Raw genomic sequence first — 23,764 nt, 5'->3', positions numbered from 1 at the left:
CCTCTCACATTTGTGCTTAAAATGGGATTTTTTTTTATTTTTTTAAAAGTCTTATTTCAAGTGAAAGCAATCTTTGGAAGTAATTAGATTTCGCCCTAATTCTAAATAAAAAGTTCATCTTTGATAGGCTTAAGCCTTTGCACCTAGAAGATCACGTGGCATTAAAGATAACCTCTTAAAATCCTGATCAGTTTTAGTTTTTACAAGAGAAGTATCCTGTTTGGGAACCATGTGTTGGCGAGAGCAGGGAACTTGGAAATTTGAAAATATCCAATTCTTGAATCGGGTATTTGCCTACTCTGTTCTACAAAAGAATATGAAGGTAGACCACCTCCCAACTCCAAAAATGTCTTGTCAACGCCTTTATGGAAGGAATTTGACCAACTTTAGCCAATGTTCTTGACCCTTACGCTAACAACCAGCTCCCACGTAGAGGTGAGGTAGAATTCGACAAAAGAATAGACATTTTTTCCAACTCCTTATCTAAACATGAGGCGCAAAATTGCACTATCATAATCCTAAGAATAGAAGCTTTTAATAGAAAGTTCACGGTTAATCAAACATGAAAAACATTTCTCCATGGAAAATCAATTATAAGTTGAATTGCTCTTCTCAACTTTCCTATGAAAGCAGTTATCAACGTGATATGGAAGAACCAACAGGGGCTCCAGTTGTCTGGTAGGCACGTCACCTTGAGTTGGGTCCCAATGGTAATGGTATGGTTGTATAACTGGTGGGGGTCTAGACCCAAGGGGCGTAGCATAGTTGGATGAGGCCTAGACCGTTTGACAGGCATTCTAGGTTCAAATCCCATGGGTGTCACCCCCTGCGTAAGCTAAGGCTTGGCAACTCTCTGAGGTCGAGGGGTAAGCTCTCAGAGTTTATGCAGACATGGACAAAGATCATTAGTACGGCAGGCTGAGCCATCGCAGCTAGGTCTCTGCACCTGGAGAAGTTTTCCAGATTAAATAAAAAAAACTGGTAGGGGTCTGACTAACCCCAGCTTATGTGTAAAAAAAAAATGATGTGGAAGAGGATGCTCACTCCTAATCCCCTCCTTTTATCCAAACATCAAACAAGAAATGTCTTCTCCAGATCAGTAGCAAATAAGGAAACGTGAAGCCTATAAACAAAAAAAAGGAAATGTGAAGGTATGAAATGGAAGGGTATTATTGAAATTTGTGGAACGTATTTGGTTAGGTGGATTTCATTTGTTACACTGCACCTCATATCTCTAGAAACCAAATTGCATATGTGCCCTTTGAGAAGAAGCAAATGGACGATGGGTAGGCACTGTCGTGGGCGTCGTATCCCTTGGCTCCTGGTTGGTTGGTTTAGGGTGAACCAGTCACTGTCCTAGCCCCTCTCAACCCTCTTGGATGTTAGCATGGCTCATCGGTAGGGTTGTCAATGGGTTTGGTTTGGTTTGGTTCGGACCCAGGTAGAATCAAACCCAGACCTGATTTGAGATGCTGGTATTAGGTCTGGATTCGGGTCCAATCGAACTCACCATAAGAGAAACCATACCCGAATCCTATAAGGATTACATGAATCAGACCAGACCATACCTGGTCAATTTATAATTTTTATTCTTTTTACATTGAAAAAAAATCAGATCTTAGTTGGAACTCAGGTTAGGCCCGAGTCTGGTATGAAAGTTCACAAACCATACCTGGCTTCATATATTAACCGGGCCGTTTCGGTCCGACCTGGATTCTATAAGAACCTTCTTATTTATCACCAAACCTTGACCCTATAGGGTTTGGTATGGGTCGGGTCTGGGTCAAACCTGACCCATTGACAATCCGGGCCCCACCTGAATCCCATCCAAGAAACAGGCATCCAGTTGATAGATGTCAATCCAACCATTACAAGAGAGTGTTATTTCTTGGTGCAATGGTAAAGTGCTTGAGCTTAAGGATGTAAATGGTTTGGATTTGGATCGGATGTGACCAATACCATTTTCAAATAATCGGATGTTGGCTAAATGGATTCAAATTCAGAGGGCCGTATAAACTCAGGAACAGACAGAGGCAAATAATGAGCTCAAGCAAGACACCCACATCATTTCATTAAACCAGTGATCGTGTGGTAGTTTGGACTCAGACCAGAACCGTGCCAAGGTTAGCCATGCGAACCAACAAGCCAAGCCAGTCTTGGTGAAAACTCGATGCTACATCTGAAAAATTCGAGTAAAGGTGGGGTCGAATGAGATAGCTGGATGGTTGGGTCACACAATCATAACCGAGTGGTCGTGGGTTCGAATCCCACAGGGTTACCACCAGCTTGCCTATCAAAATAAATAAATAAATAAATGTGAGACAGACGTTTATTTGAATCCCTGCCTCATCTCCTAAGCGTAATCCAAACACTGAGGTTCAGATAGAGCTCAGATGTCAAGCAAGTCACGTGTGCCTTCGGCTTCAAACAGCCACTCAAACCCTATCTTCTCTCTCTCTCTCTCTCTTTGTGGCTTGATAGCATGATAACATATGCATCACACATTTCTGTGCAAAAAACAAGCTTACAAATATGATGGTGTTATGATCATTCCTCACTATCACCACTTCCATAATCTTTACTATCAACAACTGGCCAATGCAGACAGTATCAGTTTACGACTAGCTAATCCGTATAATCCTATCTATCTTTTTTATTTTTAAAGAAAGTAAACTCAATTTTATTAAATAAGTAGAAAGAACTCAGGGCGATATAATCTTATCTATCATTAGCAATTTAACAGCATCTTTAATACCATCAACATTCTGGTAAAAAGAGTACAGGCAATTCTCCAGCAGCGTAGCAATATGATGCTTTTTATTTTGTTAAGGGAAATTTTCAAATAACCACTGAACTCTTTTGGTCTCACACCAAAAGTTTGAGAGCTTGCAATTTCCCACCAAAGTTTATGACTGGGTTAATCAAATAGCACCCCATTTAGTTTCTTTAAATAAATTCTGTTATATATTTAATAAAATGACCAGGAGCAAGATGATTCAATCGACCCATATACCTTTCCCATATGAGGTGACCTAGTTTTTAGGTCTCTCTCTCTCTCTCTCTCTCTCTCTCTCTCTCTCTCTCTCTCTCTCTCTCTCTAGGTTGTCAACAGGTCGGATCAACATTGGATCAGGGTCGACCTTAATCCATCCATATTTGATGGTCCTACGGACCAACACCATTGTAAGGTGGTGATCCAGCCATATAATTAACAAATGGGTTTGGGTTTGGAAAGTTGTTGGATCAGTCATTGAGAAAACCATACAAGAAGGAAATGTGAAGCTTGCAATTTCCCACCAACAAGAAATGTCTTCTCCAGATAAGTAGCAAATAAGGCTATCAAAAAAAAAAAAAAGGAAATGTGAAGGTATGAAATGGAAGGGTATTATTGAAATTTGTGGAACGTATTTGGTTAGGTGGATTTCATTTGTTACAGTGCACCCCATATCTCTAGAAACCAAATTGCATATGTACCCTTTGAGAAGAAACAAATGGACGATGGGTAGGCACTGTCGTGGGCATCGTGTCCCTTGGCTCCTGGTTGGTTGGTTTAAGGTGAACCAGTCACTATCCGAGCCCCACTCACCCCTCTTGGATGTTAGCATGGCTCACCGGTAGGGTTGTCAATGGGTCGGGTTTGGTTCGGACCCAGGTAGAATCAGACCCAGACTTGATTTGAGATGCTGGTACTAGGTGTGGATCTGGGTCCAATCGAACTCACCATAAGAGAAACCATACCCGAATCCTATAAGGATTACATGAATCAGACCGGACCATACCTGGTAAATTTATATTTTTTATCCTTTTTACATTGAAAAAATGCAGATCTTAGTCAGAACTCGGGTTGGGCCCGAGTCTGGTATGAAAGTTCACAAACCATACCTGGCTTCATATATTAATCAGGCCCTTTCTGTCTGACCTGGATTCTATTAGAACCTTCTTATTTATCACCAAACCCTAACCCCATAGGGTTTGGTACGGGACGGGTCAGGGTCAAACCTGACCCATTGGCAACCCTACTCATCCGTACAATGCATGAACTCGGCTAACTTGGGCCACTGAACTTAATTTGGGCCCCACCTGAATCCCATCCAAGAAACAGGCATCCACTTGATAGATGCCAATCCAACCATTACAAGAGAGAGAGTTATTTCTTGGTGCAATGGTAAAGTGCTTGAGCTTTGGGATGTAAATGGTTTGGATTTGGATCGGATGTGGCCAATATCATATTCGACTAATTGGATGTTGGCTAAATGGATTTGAATTCAGAGGGTCGGTATAAACTCAGGAACAGACAGGCTAATAATGAGCTCAAGCAAGATACCCGCATCATTTCATTCAACCAGTGATCGTGTGGTAGTTTGGACTCAGACCAGTACCGTGCCAAGCTTAGCCATGCGAGCAAACAAGCCAAGCCAGTCTTGGTGAAAACTCAATGCTACATCCGATCCAAAATTCAAGTAAATGTGGGGTCGAATGAGATAGCTAGCTGGATGGTTGGGTCACACAATCATAACCGAGTGGTCGCGGGTTCGAATCCCACAGGATTACCACTAGCTTGCCTATCAAAATAAATAAATAAATAAATAAATGTGAGACAGACGTTTATTTGAATCCCTACCTCATCTCCTAAGCGTAATCCAAACACTGAGGTTCAGATAGAGCTCAGATGTCAAGCAAGTCACGTGTGCCTTCGGCTTCAAACAGCCACTCAAACCCTATCCTCTCTCTCTCTCTCTCTCTCTCTCTCTCTCTCTCTCTCTCTCTCTCTCTCTCTTTGTGGCTTGATAGCATGATAACATATGCATCACACATTTCTGTGCAAAGAACAAGCTTTCAGATATGGTGGTGTTATGATCATTCCTCACTATCACCACTTCCATAATCTTTAATATCAACAACTGGCCAATGCAGACAGTATCAGTTTACGACTAGCTAATCTAGAGAGCATCTGTATAATCCTATCTATCTTTTTTATTTTTAAAGAAAGTAAACTCAATTTTAGTAAACAAGTAGAAAGAACTCAGGGCGATATAATCTTATCTATCATTAGCAATTTAACAGCATCTTTAATACCATCAACATTCTGGTAAAAAGAGTACAGGCAATTGTCCAGCAGCGTAGCAATATGATGCTTTTTATTTTGTTAAGGAAAATTTTCAAATAACCCCTAAACTTTTTTGGGAGCTTGCAATTTTCCACCAAAGTTTTTAACTGGGTTAATCAAATAACACCCAATTTGGTTTCTTTAAATAAATTCTGTTATATATTTATTAAAATGACCAAGATGAATCATTTGATACGGATCAACACCATTGGAAGGTGGTGATCCAGCCATATAATTAGCAAATGGGTTTGGGTTTGGATATTTGTTGGGTCAGTTGAGAAAACCATACCCGACCATATATGACTTTTCAAGTTCTCAAACTTAGACTCGATTGTGCTGTCAGCATGTCAGATCTATATTGGGTTGATTGGCTTGCTGGAATTTAAACTTCTCTATAAAACAGACATTAAATGCATAAAATACATGCAGCTCACATGTGGTAGGTCTAAAATGGTAACTTTTTCCACAATAGAGATGGGGAATTAGGGCCCTCTCCTTTTACAAACAGCTTTTAAGGCAACCCGAACATGAAGATGCATGTTCATACCATAGTGACAAACATTTTTTTTGGCAAAATCTCATTTTAAAAAACTCGTGAGAAATTTTAAAATTTTCATAAATGTCACATTTTTTTGGGCAAAATCTTGTCAATAAAAAAATAAATTAAAAATTATATAAAAAATTAGAAGAAATATTCATAAAAATTATTTAAAAATAAAAATACATGGTTTTTTCATGATAAATAGTCATTTAAAATGTAAATATCATGTTTAAATCACGGTATTTATGTTTTTTCATAAATCTCACGATATTTTGAAAATCTTGCGAATCTCACTATATTTGTCGGGTTCATACTACCAGGAAGTTATGCAACCACCCATATATCATTGGAACGTCCCATCACATGGTGACTTTTGCTCCTACTAAATGGTTGGAGGCCCCGTTCGTAGGAATAAAATGGTAACTTAAAAATATGAGTTTGTATTAACCCAAGGACAACTCAGTGACAGTTTATGATGAGGAAAATTTGATTAAACAATAAGAAAACTTTGGTGGGAAATTTCCAACTCCCAAACTTTTGGTGTGCACATGAATTAGAAACAAAAGTTTGGTGGGTATTTATAAAATTTCCTGCTCAAATTTTCAAATTTTTTTTCTAATTTTCTCAAGTAAAACTTTAAAAACTTCATTGAAGCTTAATTCCATACTCAATGTGCCAAATTGTTGGAGATACTAATTTCCATAGTAGCCAAACTCGTCCATGGCAACTCCTCAGGGTTTGCCTTCCTCGGCAAATAGTGATTAATCGGGAAAGAAATCGGTTAACTTTGGCATGAAAATTCCTTGTCAAGTTAGGATTAATCGGCAAAAGCGTAAAAATCATGATTAATCAGTAAAACAATAAATTTTATATTAATACATTATAAATAATAAAAAAAATAAAAATAAGTGAGAGTTTATCTAGCTAGTCATGCTCTTAAAATTGATAGCATGATAATATCCTAATTATATATTAAAATTTTGTTAATCTGCTACACTTACATACATATATAAAAGCGATCAGCCTATAAAATCTATGATAATAACGACGCTGAAATTTATGGAATTTAAACAGAATATATAGCTTAATAGATTCTAAGAAAATAAATATTTTACTTCATTGTTTAACATAATAAATGAATATTATCTTATAAAAAAATAAATATACATAAAATACTTTCATTGTTCATTATATTATAGATATTATCCATAGTGACAAATATCGCGAGATTTATGAAAATTTCGTGATAATATTGCAAAAAATTGCCTGAAAGTTTAAAACGGCAATTTCTCACAAGATTTTCAAAATCTTGTGAGATTTATGAAAAAACATAAATACCACGACTTAAATGCAATATTTACATTTTAAATTGCTATTTATCACAAAAAATGTGTATTTTTATTTTTAAATATTTTTTATTAATATTTTCTTAAAAAATAAATTTTATATTTTTTAATTTATTTTTTTATTGCCGAGATTTTGCCAAAAAATGCAAGATTTATAAAAAGAATTCAATTTCTTGTGAGTTTTTGAGAAACGAGAAATTGCCGTTTAAAACGTTTGTCACTATGATATTATCTATTTTTATTGACAAATTAAAATTTTGAATTTTATTACTATCTCATAAAATAACATACTTTTTAATTCAAATTACTTTTTTTTAATTAAAACAAGTTGACACTACGAGGAGCTCTTTCTCTCATCCACCGTCATTAACGCACCTCTTCCAACTTAGAATCAAGCGGAAACCTTCCTCTGGGCAGGCAATATATCGGCTTTAGTATAGCCAACTCATCACTGAGTTGGCGTCGGCATAGCCATCTCTTGAGCAGATCGCAATTCATCGACTAATCTCGGCTACACTGCTCATTTCATTAGTTTCAACTGCCATACAAATCTGAATGTAACTAAACCTGTTAACAAACGAATAAGTCATCATCCAATTACAAATTCGGTGTTAGCATGCTGGAAGATGTTACCACTGCATTTTATCAACAAATAGAAGTGGTCTGCAGCCTCTGCTATGCCAACTGCAGCCTTCAGTCAGATCACCAAAGTAAAATTAGAAACATGTTTAGCAATTTCAGTTACTGATGTACATTCATCCGCTTCTACTATGCAACAGCTCCCAGAAGTTCTAGAGAAGGTGCCACCAACCATGCAGTACATCGTCACAATTTCACACTTCGACCATGCAATGACTCCCAGAAGTTCTCTACAGAAGCCTCAACCGACCATGCAGCACGTCTGTAATCAGCACATTATGTTCCAAGGTTTTCAAGGTCATCCAGAAGAAAACGACCAGAATGTACTTAGGAGCTGGTGTAGGTCAGTGCATCCAAACAGAATAAATCCTGTTTGATGGAAAAGATCAGTTCTGAAAGCCTGCCACAATACAATATCACTCACTTTCTGTCTCTCCACACACACACACACACACACACACACACACACACACACACACACACATATATATATATATAAAATGTTGCATGTTCATGTGCATGAAGAATTTCCCAGAGGTTATGCAGACAGGATTGTCTCATGGCAAGAAAATTTCATTGAATGAGTCAACCAAGTGAACACTCTGATAGATCTCATGATAACTAACATTGTGTGCATAATTTCTGAGTATCAACTATCAACATCATTTTCATTTTGAAGACCCCAATGGTTTGCCCACTTGGCCTTGGTCTTGGGGACAGGGAGCTTTCCCCCTATCCCAAGTTCGTGTCCCCATGTGGGCACCCTTCCGCAAGGCAAATCATGGTGGCTCTTCTTGGGGGTCGAGGGGAGTACACCATGGTTTTACATAGGGATGCAAACAGTTCGGATTTTGGATCATAAAATACATTGGGGAGTCGGATCTGGAACAGCCAAAATTTACAAAGGCAGCATCCTGAATCCGAACTGCTTGCAACCCTAGTTTTACACCACCAGGACGCCGACCATAGGTATGGCAGGCTAAAGACTAGCAGGATGAAGTCTGATTCCAGAAGCAGTTTTTCCGCTCCCCATGAAAAAAAAATACCATTTTCATTTTGCTTAAACATGTTCTTCCTTGATTTTCTCTATTGCATAATTATGTACAGCAGTATTTCTGAAGGAAATTAAGAATGCATAATTCAGTAATGATCAGGCTCAAGCAATTCGTTAACACTTTTGTGTGTATACATGCATGTCCACATGCACATACAACAGATGTTTGAAGAGTGCGAAAGTCATGGTAGTATATATGTATATATGTGTGCAAGTGCATGCATTATGTACACATACACATACTGGCATGTTTATGCTTTTCCAGATAATCACTCATTATAAATTTTGATTTGAGCTGTCATCAACATCTCAAATATTTATAACATTTTTGTGTTTGTGTGCACAAGAACTGATATGTTTCTGGTTTCTAAATAATAATTTCCATTATAAATATAAAGTTTCAACTATTATAAGTTATAGTATCAGTATTTGGCCACCATGGGGCTTGTATGTGTCTCACTTTATGCTATACAAGTTGCATGCAAATGTAGATTTTGACAGATTTTGGTTGATCATTGTATCCTGATGCTGTGTCACATGATAACCACATCAAGAACCAACATGCATCACATAAAGAGCAGGACCACAAATGTGTGTGTATGAGAGAGAGAGAGACCTTCGAAAAGTGTCACACACGAACATAGCCTCCTCCTTGAAACCCACCACCAGGAATGCTTCTCATTGAGAAGGATTTTGAGTTCATAGACAAGCTCCTTCTCAATGTTCTCCGTCGTCTCCATCCAGAGATGTGGGAATAGATATATGGTGTACTGAAGCACAATAGTAAAAGCAGAACTAATACAAAGCACAGTAATAAAACATTGTGAAACCCATCTTTTATAGTAGGGTCTCTCTGCAACGTCCATGGTAACCCTCCAACATTCATCCCAAAGACTGTAAGTACATCAAAAGATAAGTATTAGGAGAATGGATATTAGCTCTAGCTTTCTGAATAATTTTACTTGATGCTAGTACCGTAGAGTTCTTTGAGACAATTATGCCATACCTCCAGTAACAACTGATAAAGGAAGAAATATAAGCGAGAGAAAAGAAAGATAGTAAAGCTTTCGGTTGATTTGTTCTGATTGCCAACTATCTAGACTAGCCTGAATAGCTGTAACACGATTGGTTATAAAGCCCGCATTTTCTTTTAGCCTCCTGAGTCGGCCAATCAGTTCTTCAAGGGCTCCAACATCTTCACTAGCACACCAACTCTTTGTAGCACACTTCTCTCTCACACGAGGAAAAACTTGCTCCCCGTGAGCAATCACCTATTTTATTACCATGGGTGTTAATCAACTATTCAGAACAAGGTTAAGATAGAACAAAAAACATTTTGAGGAATACCTGTAGGAGTCGCTGCAAATTTAAGTGCATTTTAGGAAATCTTTTGTCATCCAGCATCTGTTTCTTCAGTGCATAGCCACCTGCAGCAAAGATATTCATTCCATGTCAATAGTAACAGATAATATTAATTAGAAAGGATGAGCAACTGAAGAAAATATATAGAAAGGTATGTCTCAACTAGGAGAAATGAACTTCCATAGTTTTGATTCCTACTTCACTTTTTTCCCATTTAAGGAGAAGATTTGATTATATGTGGTTTTGCCCTTTCTTATGTTGGGGATTCTTGTAAGTCACCATGATTTCATGCATTAACTTTCATGTGGGTGCTTTCAAACCGATGGTAGACCTTTGGACTTATGACAGGGGCGCAAATCATATAGGAATTTGATCAGTTCTCTTAAAAATTTAGAAAGAAAAAAAATCACTACTTTATCTTATAAGTCAAACTTGATGCAGGAGTTCAATTCTCTCATTTTTTCCTTTAAAAATGCCCATGTTTGTGACATTTCTTTTTTAAAGTACCATGTTTGTGACAATTAATCATGTCAATTTAAATTTGTTATCATGTGAAAATTTATGGTGAGTTTGTTATACACAAAAAGCCATGGAGGTTAACAGCTCATTGTATATGTATATGCATGTATCAATTTACTTTCATAGAACTTGATTTTGAGCATGCATATATGCATGTAAAAGAGAGGAGGAATTAGCATAGACTATGAAAAAGTGAAGCATGGGGATGCAAATGGAACAGGTTTGGTCAGATATCCAATCCAAATCCAACACAATATTTTCAGACACAGATCCTTCAAATAAGATCCAATCATGCAATGCCCACTCAGATGAATATGAGAAGAATTATTTAGACCCGTCTTTATCATACAGTTAGCCTTAAGCTTCACAAGTATCATAACTCATAAGCAAAAACCCATGCTCGATGATCCAATGGGCAGTGGCTAGATCTGCAATGAAAATAGTTCAGGAAAGAGGGCAATCCCTCGAAAGACCAAGATTTATCTATTCTTAAAAACGAGATACTCCAGCATGTACTGTGGTGCTCTTTTGTTTTGGGGGCATGTTCACTCCAGACAGTGTTCTGTCTACAACCGGAAGTATGCTTCTTATATAAACTCTCTGTGAAGGTGCCACATAGGAACTTGTTCAGCTGATTAATATCCAACCTCATAACAACTGTTGGATATTGTAGTAGATGGAACAGTCTCATTACAAACTAAATAGGCACTGTATCCCTCACTAGCACATAATTGAATCCAGTGACCATCATTGAAGAAAGGCATGACCCAAGCATAAATACAATGTAAAGTAAGGGCATGTTTGGACTTTAAAAGCACTTTGAAATTGTGAGTCAGATTCTCATGAGGATTCAATCGTTTTGTTAAAATATAAGTAAATGATGAGACCTAAACACAAGAACTGGTCAGTTCTGATGCAGTATGGCATAGACTATCTATGAGGCAAGTGGTTGAAGCAGTAAGAAGTTAGCATTGCCTAGCAGGTATGTTAGATATGCCAAGAATGGGTTTGGTTTGTTCATACTGAGATATCAGTAACTGTGGAGCTACATTAGGCTCACTAGCTCAACCTTTGTCACAAACTATACGATAGCAATATCAAGCACCGCAATGCTGATTCATTGCTTCCATGGAACTAACGGAACCAATACAATCTGTACCAAAAACCATAGCAAGGTTCCATAAATAATCATGTTCAGGGTACTAAGTAACAAAATACTTAGAACCGCCAACCAAGGGGCTGAGGTTAACTGAACTTGACACCAAGCCAGCTTCTAACTCTAAATATATTCAAGAGCTATTAATTGATTCATTTTTCCCAATTTAGATAAGCTGTTTTGCAACACTAGTCAAGGCTTAACAAGATCTTTATAGGAAATATTTCTGAGATAGTTTTCTGCCTGTCCAACTTTAAGTTAAACTAACCATTAACCCTGTGATCCTCTTTGCAATTGTCCAAATCCATCCTAGGCTTAAAAAATTATGCTAAAGTCATAATTCACAGTCAAAGATAAAGATTGCAGTCCTGAGGATGCAAACCTGAGTTTCTACTTTCAAAAGTTCAGTAGATCTGGACAGCAGTAAAATCTTCACAGTAATATGGAAAGTTATAACATGTCGCATTCAATGAAAGAGGATGGATCACAATAAGTATAATCTGCATCATTAATGTTGACAGAAACAGAACGCATACGTGCATTAGCTCAAAATGGTTTGCATGAAAGCTCTCTCAAGAAGAAACTTGCTCTTCCCATCGAGAAGAAACAGACTTTTAATCATAATATCAAATTCTTTGATACAGGCTTACACAAGACTCCTTTTGCTTTTGTTGTTGTAAAACGGCTAAAAGTTTCTTCCGACCAAAAAAAAAGAAAAAGAAAATACTAGCAACGTTCTGTCTAGGATGGCAGATTCTTCCAAGTTCTCACATAAAAGACCTATCAACAGATAGCCAAGAAAAGGGATAATGATCTATCCACCATATTTAGGCATATCTTTTCCACTTTGGAATCTGATGAGATAAAATTTAAACACAAAGTTACTAAAAAAAATTAAACGCGAAGGGAAATTTATGCTGCAAACTGACAGGTTTTTTTGTTCTAAATTCTAACCAAATCAATGAATGAGATCCCTGTGACCTCCAAGGGACAACTGCACGGAACCAACTACCAGATAGGCATGTGTTGCATTCCAGACTCAAGTGCATCGATAGATACAATAACAGAAGAAACGTCGCGGCTGGTAACAATCAACAATTGCCCAAAGAAAGTAGCCAAAGATTTACATGCTCGAAAGAGGTAATTGCAAGATCTAATTCCAGTTCCAATGGCAACAAGGAACTCACCTTTATCCAATTCGAGCTCGACGGCGTCCAATTCCAACTCGAGCGTGGTCACTATATCCTGCAACTGATCCATGTGGGTGTCAACAATATGAACAATAAGGTTCGCTACCGTCGTTGGCACCGGATTATCGGCCTCTTCGGAGTGGTTCATCGTCAACAGAAACTCGAGAACGTGCTCCTTGATCACAGTCACACTGGACTCCGATTCGAGCCCGTTCTCCGGAATCACAGTGAGGCTCGATCCGGCCTTCATCTCATCATAAATTAAATTGGGGTTCTCCACTCTGGGAATCTCATACAAGAGCGACTTCTCCATCCGCTTGAATCCCAATCTAGGAACACGGCCAAGGGAAACGGTAATGACCGAATTCTCCGTCACCCTTGCGGCGAGCCGGTGAGTGAACTTGCTGGTCGCCGGCCCGGCGGAATTAACGCGAAAAACCAGAGCGCCGTCGACGTATCCGCAGAAGGGTCCATTGCTAACCAGTGCGAGGATGTCTTGGAGCTTCAGCGGCGGGCATAGAACGTCGATCAGATACTGTGCGGACAATGCGAGCTTCTGGTTCTCCTTGGGGAGTTCTACATGGTACCAACAGAACTCCTTTCCCCGGCCTCCGACGAGATCCCACTCCTTGGAAAAGCAGTTGCCCAACCCATCGAAATGGTAGGCCTTCTGCCTCACCGCGCCGGGGAAGTTGGTGCAGCGGATACGCGCTTCCCTAATAGAGAAGGAGACGAAAGGAGCCGCTCTCCCCATCTCCTCTGTATCTCCATTCGTGACCTGCTCCATCGACAAGTGAAACTCGAGTCCCCGAATGAGGAAAAACTCGAATGCCGCTCTCTCTTCGATTCAATTCGAAAATCTAGCGACACCCCATTATTTCCCGGAAATGCTGCTTTCGCTTTGATTCGATTCGAAAAACTATCGACACTCCATTGTTTCCCGGAAATGCTACTCTCTTTTATTCAATTCGAGAATCTATCAACGATCCATTATTTCTCAAGCGCCAAATTTTCGTTTCTTCTTATTGAACCGGTAAAACACTCAACATTCACGATCCAACCACCAAAAATCAATCCTTTTCGCAACACCAACGTCAAAAATCTGTATAATTCCGAAAGAACAATCCGCACATCTCCCTCCTCTAATCGGATAATGAAAAGCCCACGTCGAATGGGTCAAAAACGGCACCCACCATTCAACGAACAGCAAAAACCATATTTTCACCCATCGCGAAGCACAAGTACACGGATTTTTGACTTCTTTCCAGGCAGAGGTTATGGGGGAGAGAGAGAGACAATCATTCAGTCTCGGGAAGAAACGTTCAAATTGGTGACGGAGACAATTGAATAAACAAAACGATGACAGGCTACAAAAAGATAAAGAAAGGATTCACAGTCGACGTGAAGAGTTTTGAATATAATCTCTTCCAAACGTTGACACCATTTTGATCCAACACTGGAAACCAACTCTGCCACCCGCGGTTTCCTCGTTGTTTCCTCAGCGAGGAAGAGACCCACATCAAAACCATGCTCATCCAATTGCCCCTTTAGTTGTAGAAAATTATGGAACGACTGAACTGTGCCTGACATATGGCAAAAGAAAGCAACGAATTTAGTCGCCTTTTTCTTGTTGGTTATAATATGATTTTTATCCCATGTCACCCAAGTAAACGACGCAAGTATGCTTGGTAAGTTTCACTTTTCCTTCTTTTTTTCAACCAACGGGGGCTCGTTTTCTGGTAAAACCTGCTAGTGCACGTCACCTTGTGTTGGGACGTTGCAGCCCAATAGTATGATTTTATAGCTGGTAGAGGTATGTCTAACCCCAGCGTGCTTTAAAAAAAAAAGTTTAGCTTCCTTTTTCAAGCAAAAATCAAGTCCCAATGTGATTGCATACTTGTGCTGCTGCACCTGATCACCCTTCATCTTTGAGATACAGTCTGTCAACTGTACCACTCAAGCAATGATGAAAGGTGACCAGAGTAAAAATTTGCAATTACATGCCAGTAATTACCTGATCCTCCCTCCTTTTCTTACCCCTGATTTTCCAGTGAACGATTTTTCATGGAAATTTTCCAGTAATTACCGTTAGTAACTTTTTTTACAGAGGAAAAAAAGTTATATTTATTTATGCATTCAAAAGCATATACAGACGCCAAAACATGCCATAAAGATGGGCTTAGGACAAGCAATGTCCCCAGCTTGCCAAGCTGGAGGTCACCGTTAGTAACTAGAATTGATTTTCTTTTTTAGGGGAAGGTGGGCAGGGCAAGGCTAAGGGAAAACCCTCTGAAAAAACCTTCAAAATTGATCACTTTAACTTTTAATTTTTGATAATTGTTTTGTTAACTACTCGTGTATTTGTAATATTTTTTAAAATTTAGGCACGTATTTTTAAATAAGCCAAAAGTTAAGCATACTTTTGTAGATTTTTCTAAAATCTTTGATTTCTAGGATATCAAATTGAGAATTTTCACAAGACACACACACACACACACACATATATATATATATATATATATATATATATATATATATATATATAGAGAGAGAGAGAGAGAGAGAGAGAGAGAGATGAAAAGATTATAAAGTGACCGAAATTTTAACTCTAGATCGACAAGAATTAAGAAATAAAACTAGTAAAACCGATCACATGTAGTTGGGATAAGGCTTGATGATATATATATATATAAAGAAAGAGCTAGTTTTTCATGGTTTTTTTTGTTTTATTTTAAAATTCTAAACGTATAGATGTGATATGCAAACATGCTACATACTTGATTTTATAGAGATCAGGTCACTGAGTATTTGATTCGGATACATGGGTGCGTTTTTAGAAGGTTAAAAAAAATCAACGGCCTAAAATCTTTATAAAATTTTGAGATTTCAAATATCATTTTTTTTATCGAAATCACATGATCATGGTGTTGATTCTTACTAAATTGACCATGTTGAAAAAAACATGAAAGCCATGTGCATTTTGGTAAATTTCTTCATCTACAAAGGTCTGAAATATACCAATTGGAAGTCTGTTATTCCACCCTTCGTGCTCTTGCTGGACGAATAAATTTGTGATCAATTTAGATTTTGGTGTCAAGTTTTTCTCCTTTTCGGCCGTCTATTATTGCTATACCTTCCGTGCTTCAAAAGTACATTACAATTGCAGTTTTTCCCTTATCCTTGAAGTTCTGTGGGCCTTTGTATATGTCCTGGATCATTTATGTCTCTTCATGTAAGGGTGGGCATTGTAGATGGCTGAGCCCATTGGGTCAATATGAAGCGGATCGGGTCCGGCCTGACCCGACCCAAATCTATTTGTAAATAGTAATAATTAAAAAGTTCTCAACTTCTCATGCACCTTCTTAGTTTTTATAAAATTAACGTAACTAATTAAGTAAATAGTAATTACAATGCAATAGCTATTTTTTTATATTATTAAAAATAATAGATAACTCTGGTCCATGAGCCAGCCCGTGGGTCAGCCAAGGCACGCCCCACGTATATAACATGCTAGATTTCAGTCCGGTACCTAACGGGACTGGGCCTAAAACCTTGGCCCAAACATGGCCCATGCAAACCGGGTCGGTTTGACCCATCGAGCTGCTCAGCAGTTGCCCACCACACCCACTAGCCCCCCTTCTTTTTCTTTTTTTTTGAGCCAGCGATGGTAATGCTGAATCTAAAATACCATTATCCTAGAGTGTGCACATTTTTGTCTCTTGGACCCATGAAAAAAATGAACCAATCTTTTTCTGGTTCAAAAAAATGAACCAATCTTTTTCTGGTTCAGGTTGGTCTTGTGAAGGCCCCAAAAGACAGTTGACTTTCACCCACAGAAAAGTATATTTTCTGGGGTGTATTCTGAGAAAGGTTGTTCTTGGAGCCGTTCAATTCAACCCTACTTTCTAGAAAGGAATAGGTGTTGAATTAGCGGTGCAGACGGATCGGGATTAGTCGGGTCTTTCATCCAAATCCAACATTTTATTCTGGATATGAATCATTAAAGTTGGACCAAAAGATATTCAAATTTTGATTCGAATTTACACATTTAGATCATCTTCAAATTCGGATCAGTATCTTATTTCAGATCTATGCTTGGGTTTCCCTCATAAAAAGATTGATGCTTGGGTTAATATATAATCCGATACATTTAAACAATTTGCATGCAAAAGCCTTGCTTTTTATCCTCTTTTAGCGGATCCAGTATATTCTCGACCAGGATTCAATCTTATATTATCTAATGTTCTTCAAAGTAGGACTCGGATTTGGAACAAATGCACAAAATTCAGATTTAGATACGGATCAGATAAGATCCAGCCCATATCTTTGCAGCCCGATTATCTATAGAACAATACTGTATGAACTCATTCAACGGTCACACCCCCAAATAGCACCTATTTGAACGCCCACCAAACAATATATTTTATGGAGATTGACCGTGAGAATAATGCTACTTTACATAATACCTGCAAGATATTGTAATATTTCTTACATACCTACCCACCTGATTTCTTCCTGAATTTGGTGTTATTTATGATGATTTTACATTTTTAATAAAACACCATTTTAGCAAAACTTTATTTTTTTTCAAAGAAACTGAGATTCACCTGTACAATGAAATAGCAAAACTCAATTTAGTTGCAACAGATCAACCATTATTTAAAATAAGAAAAATAATTGTACTGCTCTTGAGAATAATGTTATTTCTCAGAATAACCGCAAGATATCACAATATTTCTCGCACAATATTTCTCGCATATCCACCCACCCTATTGCAATTAAATTAAGTGTTGCTATTTCATTGTATTGGTGAATCAGAACTGCACACAACTCTCGCTTGTGTTGTGTCCTTATCCTGGGGTTTTACTTCACTGGAGGGTGGGCCCATTAAGCAATCTAGATTCTAGTCTTCGGTGAGGGTTTTCTCGTCATTAAAAAAAGGTTGATCTATAGCAGCGATTCTCCAAAATTATAATAGAAATGTATTCCCAGTTGTGTTTTGAACGTATTGAACAAATAGTATGTTAGCAAATATAAAAAGGATTAATCAAAATCTAAACCATTAATGTTTATGTTAGCAATGCTCAACTAATTGAAAAGACGAACACTCGACATTTTAAAAAAATTTATTCGTTTTTGGTTAAAATGTTATTGTCTACTTTCCAAAATAAAATTACAAAGTTATCTTTGTTGCTTTTTCTAAATTGTATTTGGCTTATCTTTCCCTCTAAAACGAAATACTTAAATTATCCCCAAATCAAATGCATATTGTAAAAAATGCCAGCACTTTTTATGGTGTTTTGGCTATTTTAATCAATTAAGCGTTGCTAACCTTAAATAAAAGACTTATAGTTAAACTAACCCATATGAAACAATACAACATTGTAAAGTATATTAACAAATATCAACAACAATTTGAAAATACAGTGGTTTTATCATGTTGTTTTTAAAAGCTAATAAAATATTGGAATGTGTGAGATTTTCATTAACAATAATATTAGCATCAACACCTTCTCTAGTTTTCATATTTTATTATATTTGTTTAATTTAGTACTTTCATGTGTTTTTTAAAATTTTAGTTATGTTAATGTTTTCTTAAAATTTTCTTGAGCAAACAATTTTTTACATATTGGTAGTTTTCTCTTCATCAAGAAAATTCCATTAGCATCATTTGACATGGATGTAAAAAATGACGGATGGGTTTACTGCATCAATTGTTATTATTTACACTAGGCGTCACTTGTTAATTATTATATGTAGGGATGAGGGTTTTGCAATTTTTGGCTGTTCAAGATCAAACTCCTCATGTATTTTGCTACTCCGGATCTGATCCATTTGCATCCTTAATTATATGCATAAATTTTATATAAAAAATTTAATTGCATCCATCAAACATAAATTTTAAGGCGTGTTTAATCGCTGGGATTTCAAAAAGTTGTGGGCTCCACGAAGCCCATCAAAAACCGAAATCTTTGTCCTGCCAAAATGGTATGGAACAATCCCTTGAGTATAGGTGTCTCAATGGGTCGGGTTTGGTTCGGACCCCAGTGGAACCAGAATTTTGGGTATGGTATCAAGTCCGAACCCAGGTCTAATCGGGTCTACTATAAGAAAAACCATACCTGGACCCGATAAGAACTACATGAACCAAACCTGAATCATACCCGATAAAACCATATTTTTTTACTATTTTTAAATTGAAAATTTACAGGTCTTAATCGAAACTCAGGTTGGGTTCAGGTCTGGTATAAAATTTTACAAACTATACATGGGTCCATGTATTAATCGGACCTTTGGGTCCAGACCCGGGTCTTAATCAAGTTTTCTTATTTATCACCATACCCAAACCTGATAGGGTTTGATTCGGGTGGAGTCTGGGTAAACCGGGCAGGTTAACACCCTTACTTGAGTCTCACTTTGGTGGGACAGAAGAGACACCCCTGGATATGCAACTCTGTTGTCTTGATCAGACTAGTCTAAGATGTGTTGGTCTTGGACAAGTATGTTCATTAGTTTGTCCAGGGTTGAACGAAATAAACAAAAAGAACAAAACATAACAGTGGTTCTGTTTGTTCGGTAACAACGGTTCCAAGTTCAGCATTTGTTTTGACTGTACTCAAATGCTATGTTCCAATTGTTTGATGACAATGTGCAAACAACTTGGACAGTCATGGTTAATGGGTCGAATTACTTTATTTTGGATCGTACGACCTGATCCGTCCACTATTTTACATGTTTTAACAAGTTTATTATGGTTTTTTGCCCGAATATGGATCCAATTATGAAATTATATCTAAAATCATGATTTTTTGCTCTGAATATGAATTTAGAATTGGATTGTTGCCTGAAGTATGATTTTTTGCCCCAAATATGAATTTCAAATGAGATTTTTGCCCTAAATATGGATTTTTGCTTCAAATAAGGATCTCAAATTATATTTTTGCCCCGAATATGGATCTTGAACTGGATTATATATATATATATATATATATATATATATATATATATATATATATATATATACATATATATATATATATACACATACATACATACATACATATGATAATTCATCGAGTATATGCATGTATGAGCCTTTAAATATATATTTTGAAACAAATTAGACTTGCATCACATGTTCTAAGCATGCTTACATGAGAGAGATTATGACAATTTAGGCTCACTAGTGGCAATGCAACTTGTTGAAAAAAGACAAAATTTAAGCTCACTAGTGACAATGCAACAAACCACATGAGGCCAATTAATTTTCCTATTTCACTACAAGAAAAATGCTAATTAGCGACATAAATTTATGACGGATTTTTTTCGTCGTCGGATTAGCGAGAGAAAACTATTTGTCGCTAACATTCAAAATATTTACAAAATTAGCGACAAAAATATCTTCTTCGCTAAATCCATCGTTAATTAGCGATGGATTAGCGACAACATTTTTTTGTCACAAAAACGCTACAAAAAAATACTAATTAGCGAGGAAATTTTTTCCTCGCTAATTAGCGCTGGATTAAAGATGAAAAAATTTCCTCGCTAATTCCGTCGTTAATTTTTTATTTAAACTAAGGAGCAAAATTTTCCCTCCCCTCGTTCGAAATTTTCCCTCCCTCCATTTTTATTGGTGGAATTGTAGGTTTTATTGGTCATGGAGATCCCTACGACCATGATTTGCTGATAATGGTGCCTGTGGTCCCCACCACCACCACCACGCACTTCTCAGGACACCAGAAGCCCCGCCCTTCCTCTGACGATGCGCAACGGCCACCTCTCGCACCCTCCGAGCATGACAATGGCGTCGACCCCCGGAGGCCAAAGGCTCGCGAGATCAACTCCCACTACCTCTCGCCCGTGCCGTCCTCCTCCTCCCGGCGGTGCCCCTCGCCAGTCTCCACCGCCCATCCCGCCTCTCACTCACCGGATCCCGTCTCCACTACGACCCCGAAAAGGTCGCAGTTGGCCCATCGACGCCGCTCCTCTACCCCCTCCAGCGCGTTCACTCCTTCGTTGACAATTTATTCCGTGAAGCGGGCGCTGGAGGTCCTCTGGTCGTCGACACGGAGCTTGTCGGTCTCTTTCCAGGGGGAGTCATTCTCCCTCCCGATCGGTCGCCATGAGAGGTTGCCTGCAGTTGCCCGTGTCCCTTCTCCCGTCGTGACTGGCTCACTGCGGAAGAGTGTCCCGACGCTGAAATGTGTCGGTTCTGTGCAAAAGACCACGTCGGGGAACGCACCGGTTTTGTGCAAAAGAACACGTCGGAGAACGCGTCGGTTCTGTGCAAAAAAAATTTGCTCCTTGCCGGAGAACACACCGATAAAGAGCAATTTTTTTTTAATTTTTTTTTAAATTTAACAATAGATTAGCGACGGATATTATCCATCGCTAATTTAAAATGGCAAAGGACTCACGACGGATCATGTCTGTCGCTAATCCATCATAAATTAGCGACGAAAGTAGCGATGGATAAGTTTTGTCACTACTTAGCGTCGAAAAATTTGTGATGAAAGTTATTCGTCTCTAATCCGTCGCTAAACTGTTTAGCGACGGATTAACGTCGGATTAGCAACGGATTTAGGTCGTCGCTAATCCACAAGTTTCTTGTAGTGTTTTGCCAACCACTAAAGTAATATACAAGAGACTCCTCTCACATCATAAATTTTTATATTTGTTTTACGACGTTTGCTTAATATAATCATGAGAAGATAACAAAAATTGCCAATGTAAAATAATAAATAAGCATTAAAACATATATTAGAAATAAACAATATATAATAGTTAAACCATTTATACCTCTAGTAGATGCACTCATTTGATATGAATGAGATTGACTAGCCTGAATTTTTTGTGATGATCCATTTCTCTTATCCATCTTACTCATGTGCAAGGCTATATTTCATAGATGATGGGTGATCAAGTGTAGCACCACACTTAAAGTGCGCACTCACATTGCACTTAAAGATGATGAAGCTTGAGATTGGCTAATTTAATAATAAATGAGCATAATCTATTTGGCTCATTACTCACAACCGCCATGTTTTTCTGACATGTATCACAAAAGAAAACCAAAAAAGATTAGAAAGGAAAGTACCTTAAGTGTTGTTTGCTTTCGTAGAATATCATTTGACTTTATCATAATTGTAGCAATCCAAAATGTGACAAATAAACCTACAAGTGCTTTAAGTGAAGGTAAAGCATCATAAATTCAAAAACATACCACCATATAAGAGATGCATTAAGGATTCATGTTGTTTTAATATGAAGCCCTTAAAACAACATTCCCAAGAATGAAGAGCAAATGTATCACCATATCACAATTCTCTATGTAAAGTTTAAGCTACAAATGAATTTACTTAAAGTTGCATATTGCTTGGTTATTCAAGTATATTAAGAATGAAGTGCATTGAATTCACCCAAACTAAGAAATCATTTTAAGAATTGGCAACTATTAGGAAGAACAAAATTGAAAATTAAAACATAGCATTTCAAAACACTAGTAATACCAAAATGATTAATTATAACATACCAATCACATGCATCAAGGGCCTTCATATTTTAAAAGTACCACCACCACCATCCTCATCATCATCTAATTGGTATGATTCTTCTCCTTCAATAGGTATGACAATTTCAGTTTTAGGCATGACTAATTGCCACACACTTTGATCTTAAAGGCTAATTTTTATCAAAGAAAAGTTGGGAAGGAAGAGACTTTCTGTGAACACATTCTTATGGCACATTTTCTTTCGTATTTGTTTTTCCTACTTATGATGTATAATCATTATCTCTACCATTGGATCAATTTTATGAGGATAATTTTTCTCGTATATAATTCAAAAAATCTCATATAATACTTGATTTTTCCTTAAATGTTTAAATATTAAGGAAATATGAAATAAAATGGGCTTTCATGTTTTGCTCAACAATGTTTCATACATGCCATCAAGTAAATCACACAATATTTGATTTTTCTCAAATGTTTAAATTTTAAAGAAAAAAACAAAATTTTATATGTGTGCTACATATGACTGTACAAACTCTAGATAGCTTGTTTACCTATAAGAAATATGGTGATTGGTTATATAATCGTGATATTGTTTTGCAAGACCAAAAACAATGATATAGACTTAGAATATAACAAAAAAATATAAAAAAAAATTATAAGAATTCCTAGGTTCTCATGTTGCCCTAGGAAACCCTTATTTTATTTGTTTTACTTTTTAGTGTAAATAACAAGCAGATGAATACAAATTATCCTTGTCATATACTCAATAAAAACAAAAAATGACTCATAAAAAGAGTAAAAAAATGAGAAAAAACATCAGGCTGCTGGGAAAAAGTGAAAATTGTTGGATATAAATAGTTTCCAAACAAAAACTTTAGCAGTATTGAAATCCTTTAATCAGCATGTTATATTTATTGCACCTTGATATATCAAATATATCAGAAAGATACAAATGTATCAAAAAATTCACTGCATATTAATCAAAAAATTTGAACAATGCTTATAAGATTAAATGATACGAATTTTTGGATCAGAGAAGAAATGCTCACTGAGATTCAAGAATCAAAATCGAAGCATGTTCCAATAACAACTTGGGAGTAAACACTAACCTTGAATCAACAAACTTACAGATCTACTCTGAAAGATAAATATTCCAACTTTCTGGGACTCTTTTCTTCTAAAACTTCACTATCAATCCCTAATCCACCAAAAAACTTTCATAGATCATCATACTCAACTATGTTCCTCCCGATTCATGCATCCAAACACCAGAAACCAAAAACCTACCGATAATTTCCTAGATCCAAGCTGAGAATGTTTTGAGAAAACCTAGATGGAG

At 37.2% G+C, this 23,764-nt stretch overlaps 1 protein-coding gene across 2 annotated transcripts; it reads right to left on the bottom strand.

Annotated features, from left to right (window-relative positions):
* Positions 1-7,487: 7,487 nt before the first annotated feature.
* LOC149841665 (uncharacterized) lies at positions 7,488-13,814 on the bottom strand. 2 transcript variants are annotated; one of them, XM_090001108.1, is made up of 5 exons: positions 12,912-13,814; positions 10,035-10,114; positions 9,694-9,958; positions 9,304-9,581; positions 7,488-8,033 (listed from the first exon to the last, which is right to left on the bottom strand). In XM_090001108.1, the coding sequence occupies exons 1-4, from the start codon at positions 13,699-13,701 to the stop codon at positions 9,316-9,318; spliced, it is 1,401 nt and encodes a 466-aa protein (XP_089857234.1). In that variant the 5' UTR covers positions 13,702-13,814; the 3' UTR covers positions 7,488-8,033; positions 9,304-9,315. The 2 variants fall into 2 exon arrangements, with proteins under 2 accessions (XP_089857234.1, XP_089857233.1); XM_090001107.1 differs by having other exon boundaries at positions 7,488-8,002.
* Between the last annotated feature and the right edge of the window lie 9,950 nt (positions 13,815-23,764).

This window comes from Nuphar pumila, chromosome 3 (assembly GCF_984573655.1).
Source record: "Nuphar pumila chromosome 3, dmNupPumi1.hap1.1, whole genome shotgun sequence".
Classification (NCBI taxonomy): domain Eukaryota; kingdom Viridiplantae; phylum Streptophyta; class Magnoliopsida; order Nymphaeales; family Nymphaeaceae; genus Nuphar; species Nuphar pumila.
Note: the sequence above shows the minus strand (reverse complement) of the source record. Positions and strands in the feature narration are given on the sequence as shown.

Bases quoted from the DNA above. Each gene is read 5' to 3' on its own strand.
- LOC149841665 (XM_090001108.1), bottom strand. From the start codon at position 13,701: ATGGAGCAGGTCACGAATGGAGATACAGAGGAGATGGGGAGAGCGGCT. The intron at 10,115-12,911 runs GTGAGTTCCTTG...TCTTTGCTGCAG, and splicing joins CGAGCTCGAATTGGATAAAG to GTGGCTATGCACTGAAGAAA. The intron at 9,582-9,693 runs GTATGGCATAAT...ATGTACTTACAG, and splicing joins TTTATCAGTTGTTACTGGAG to TCTTTGGGATGAATGTTGGA.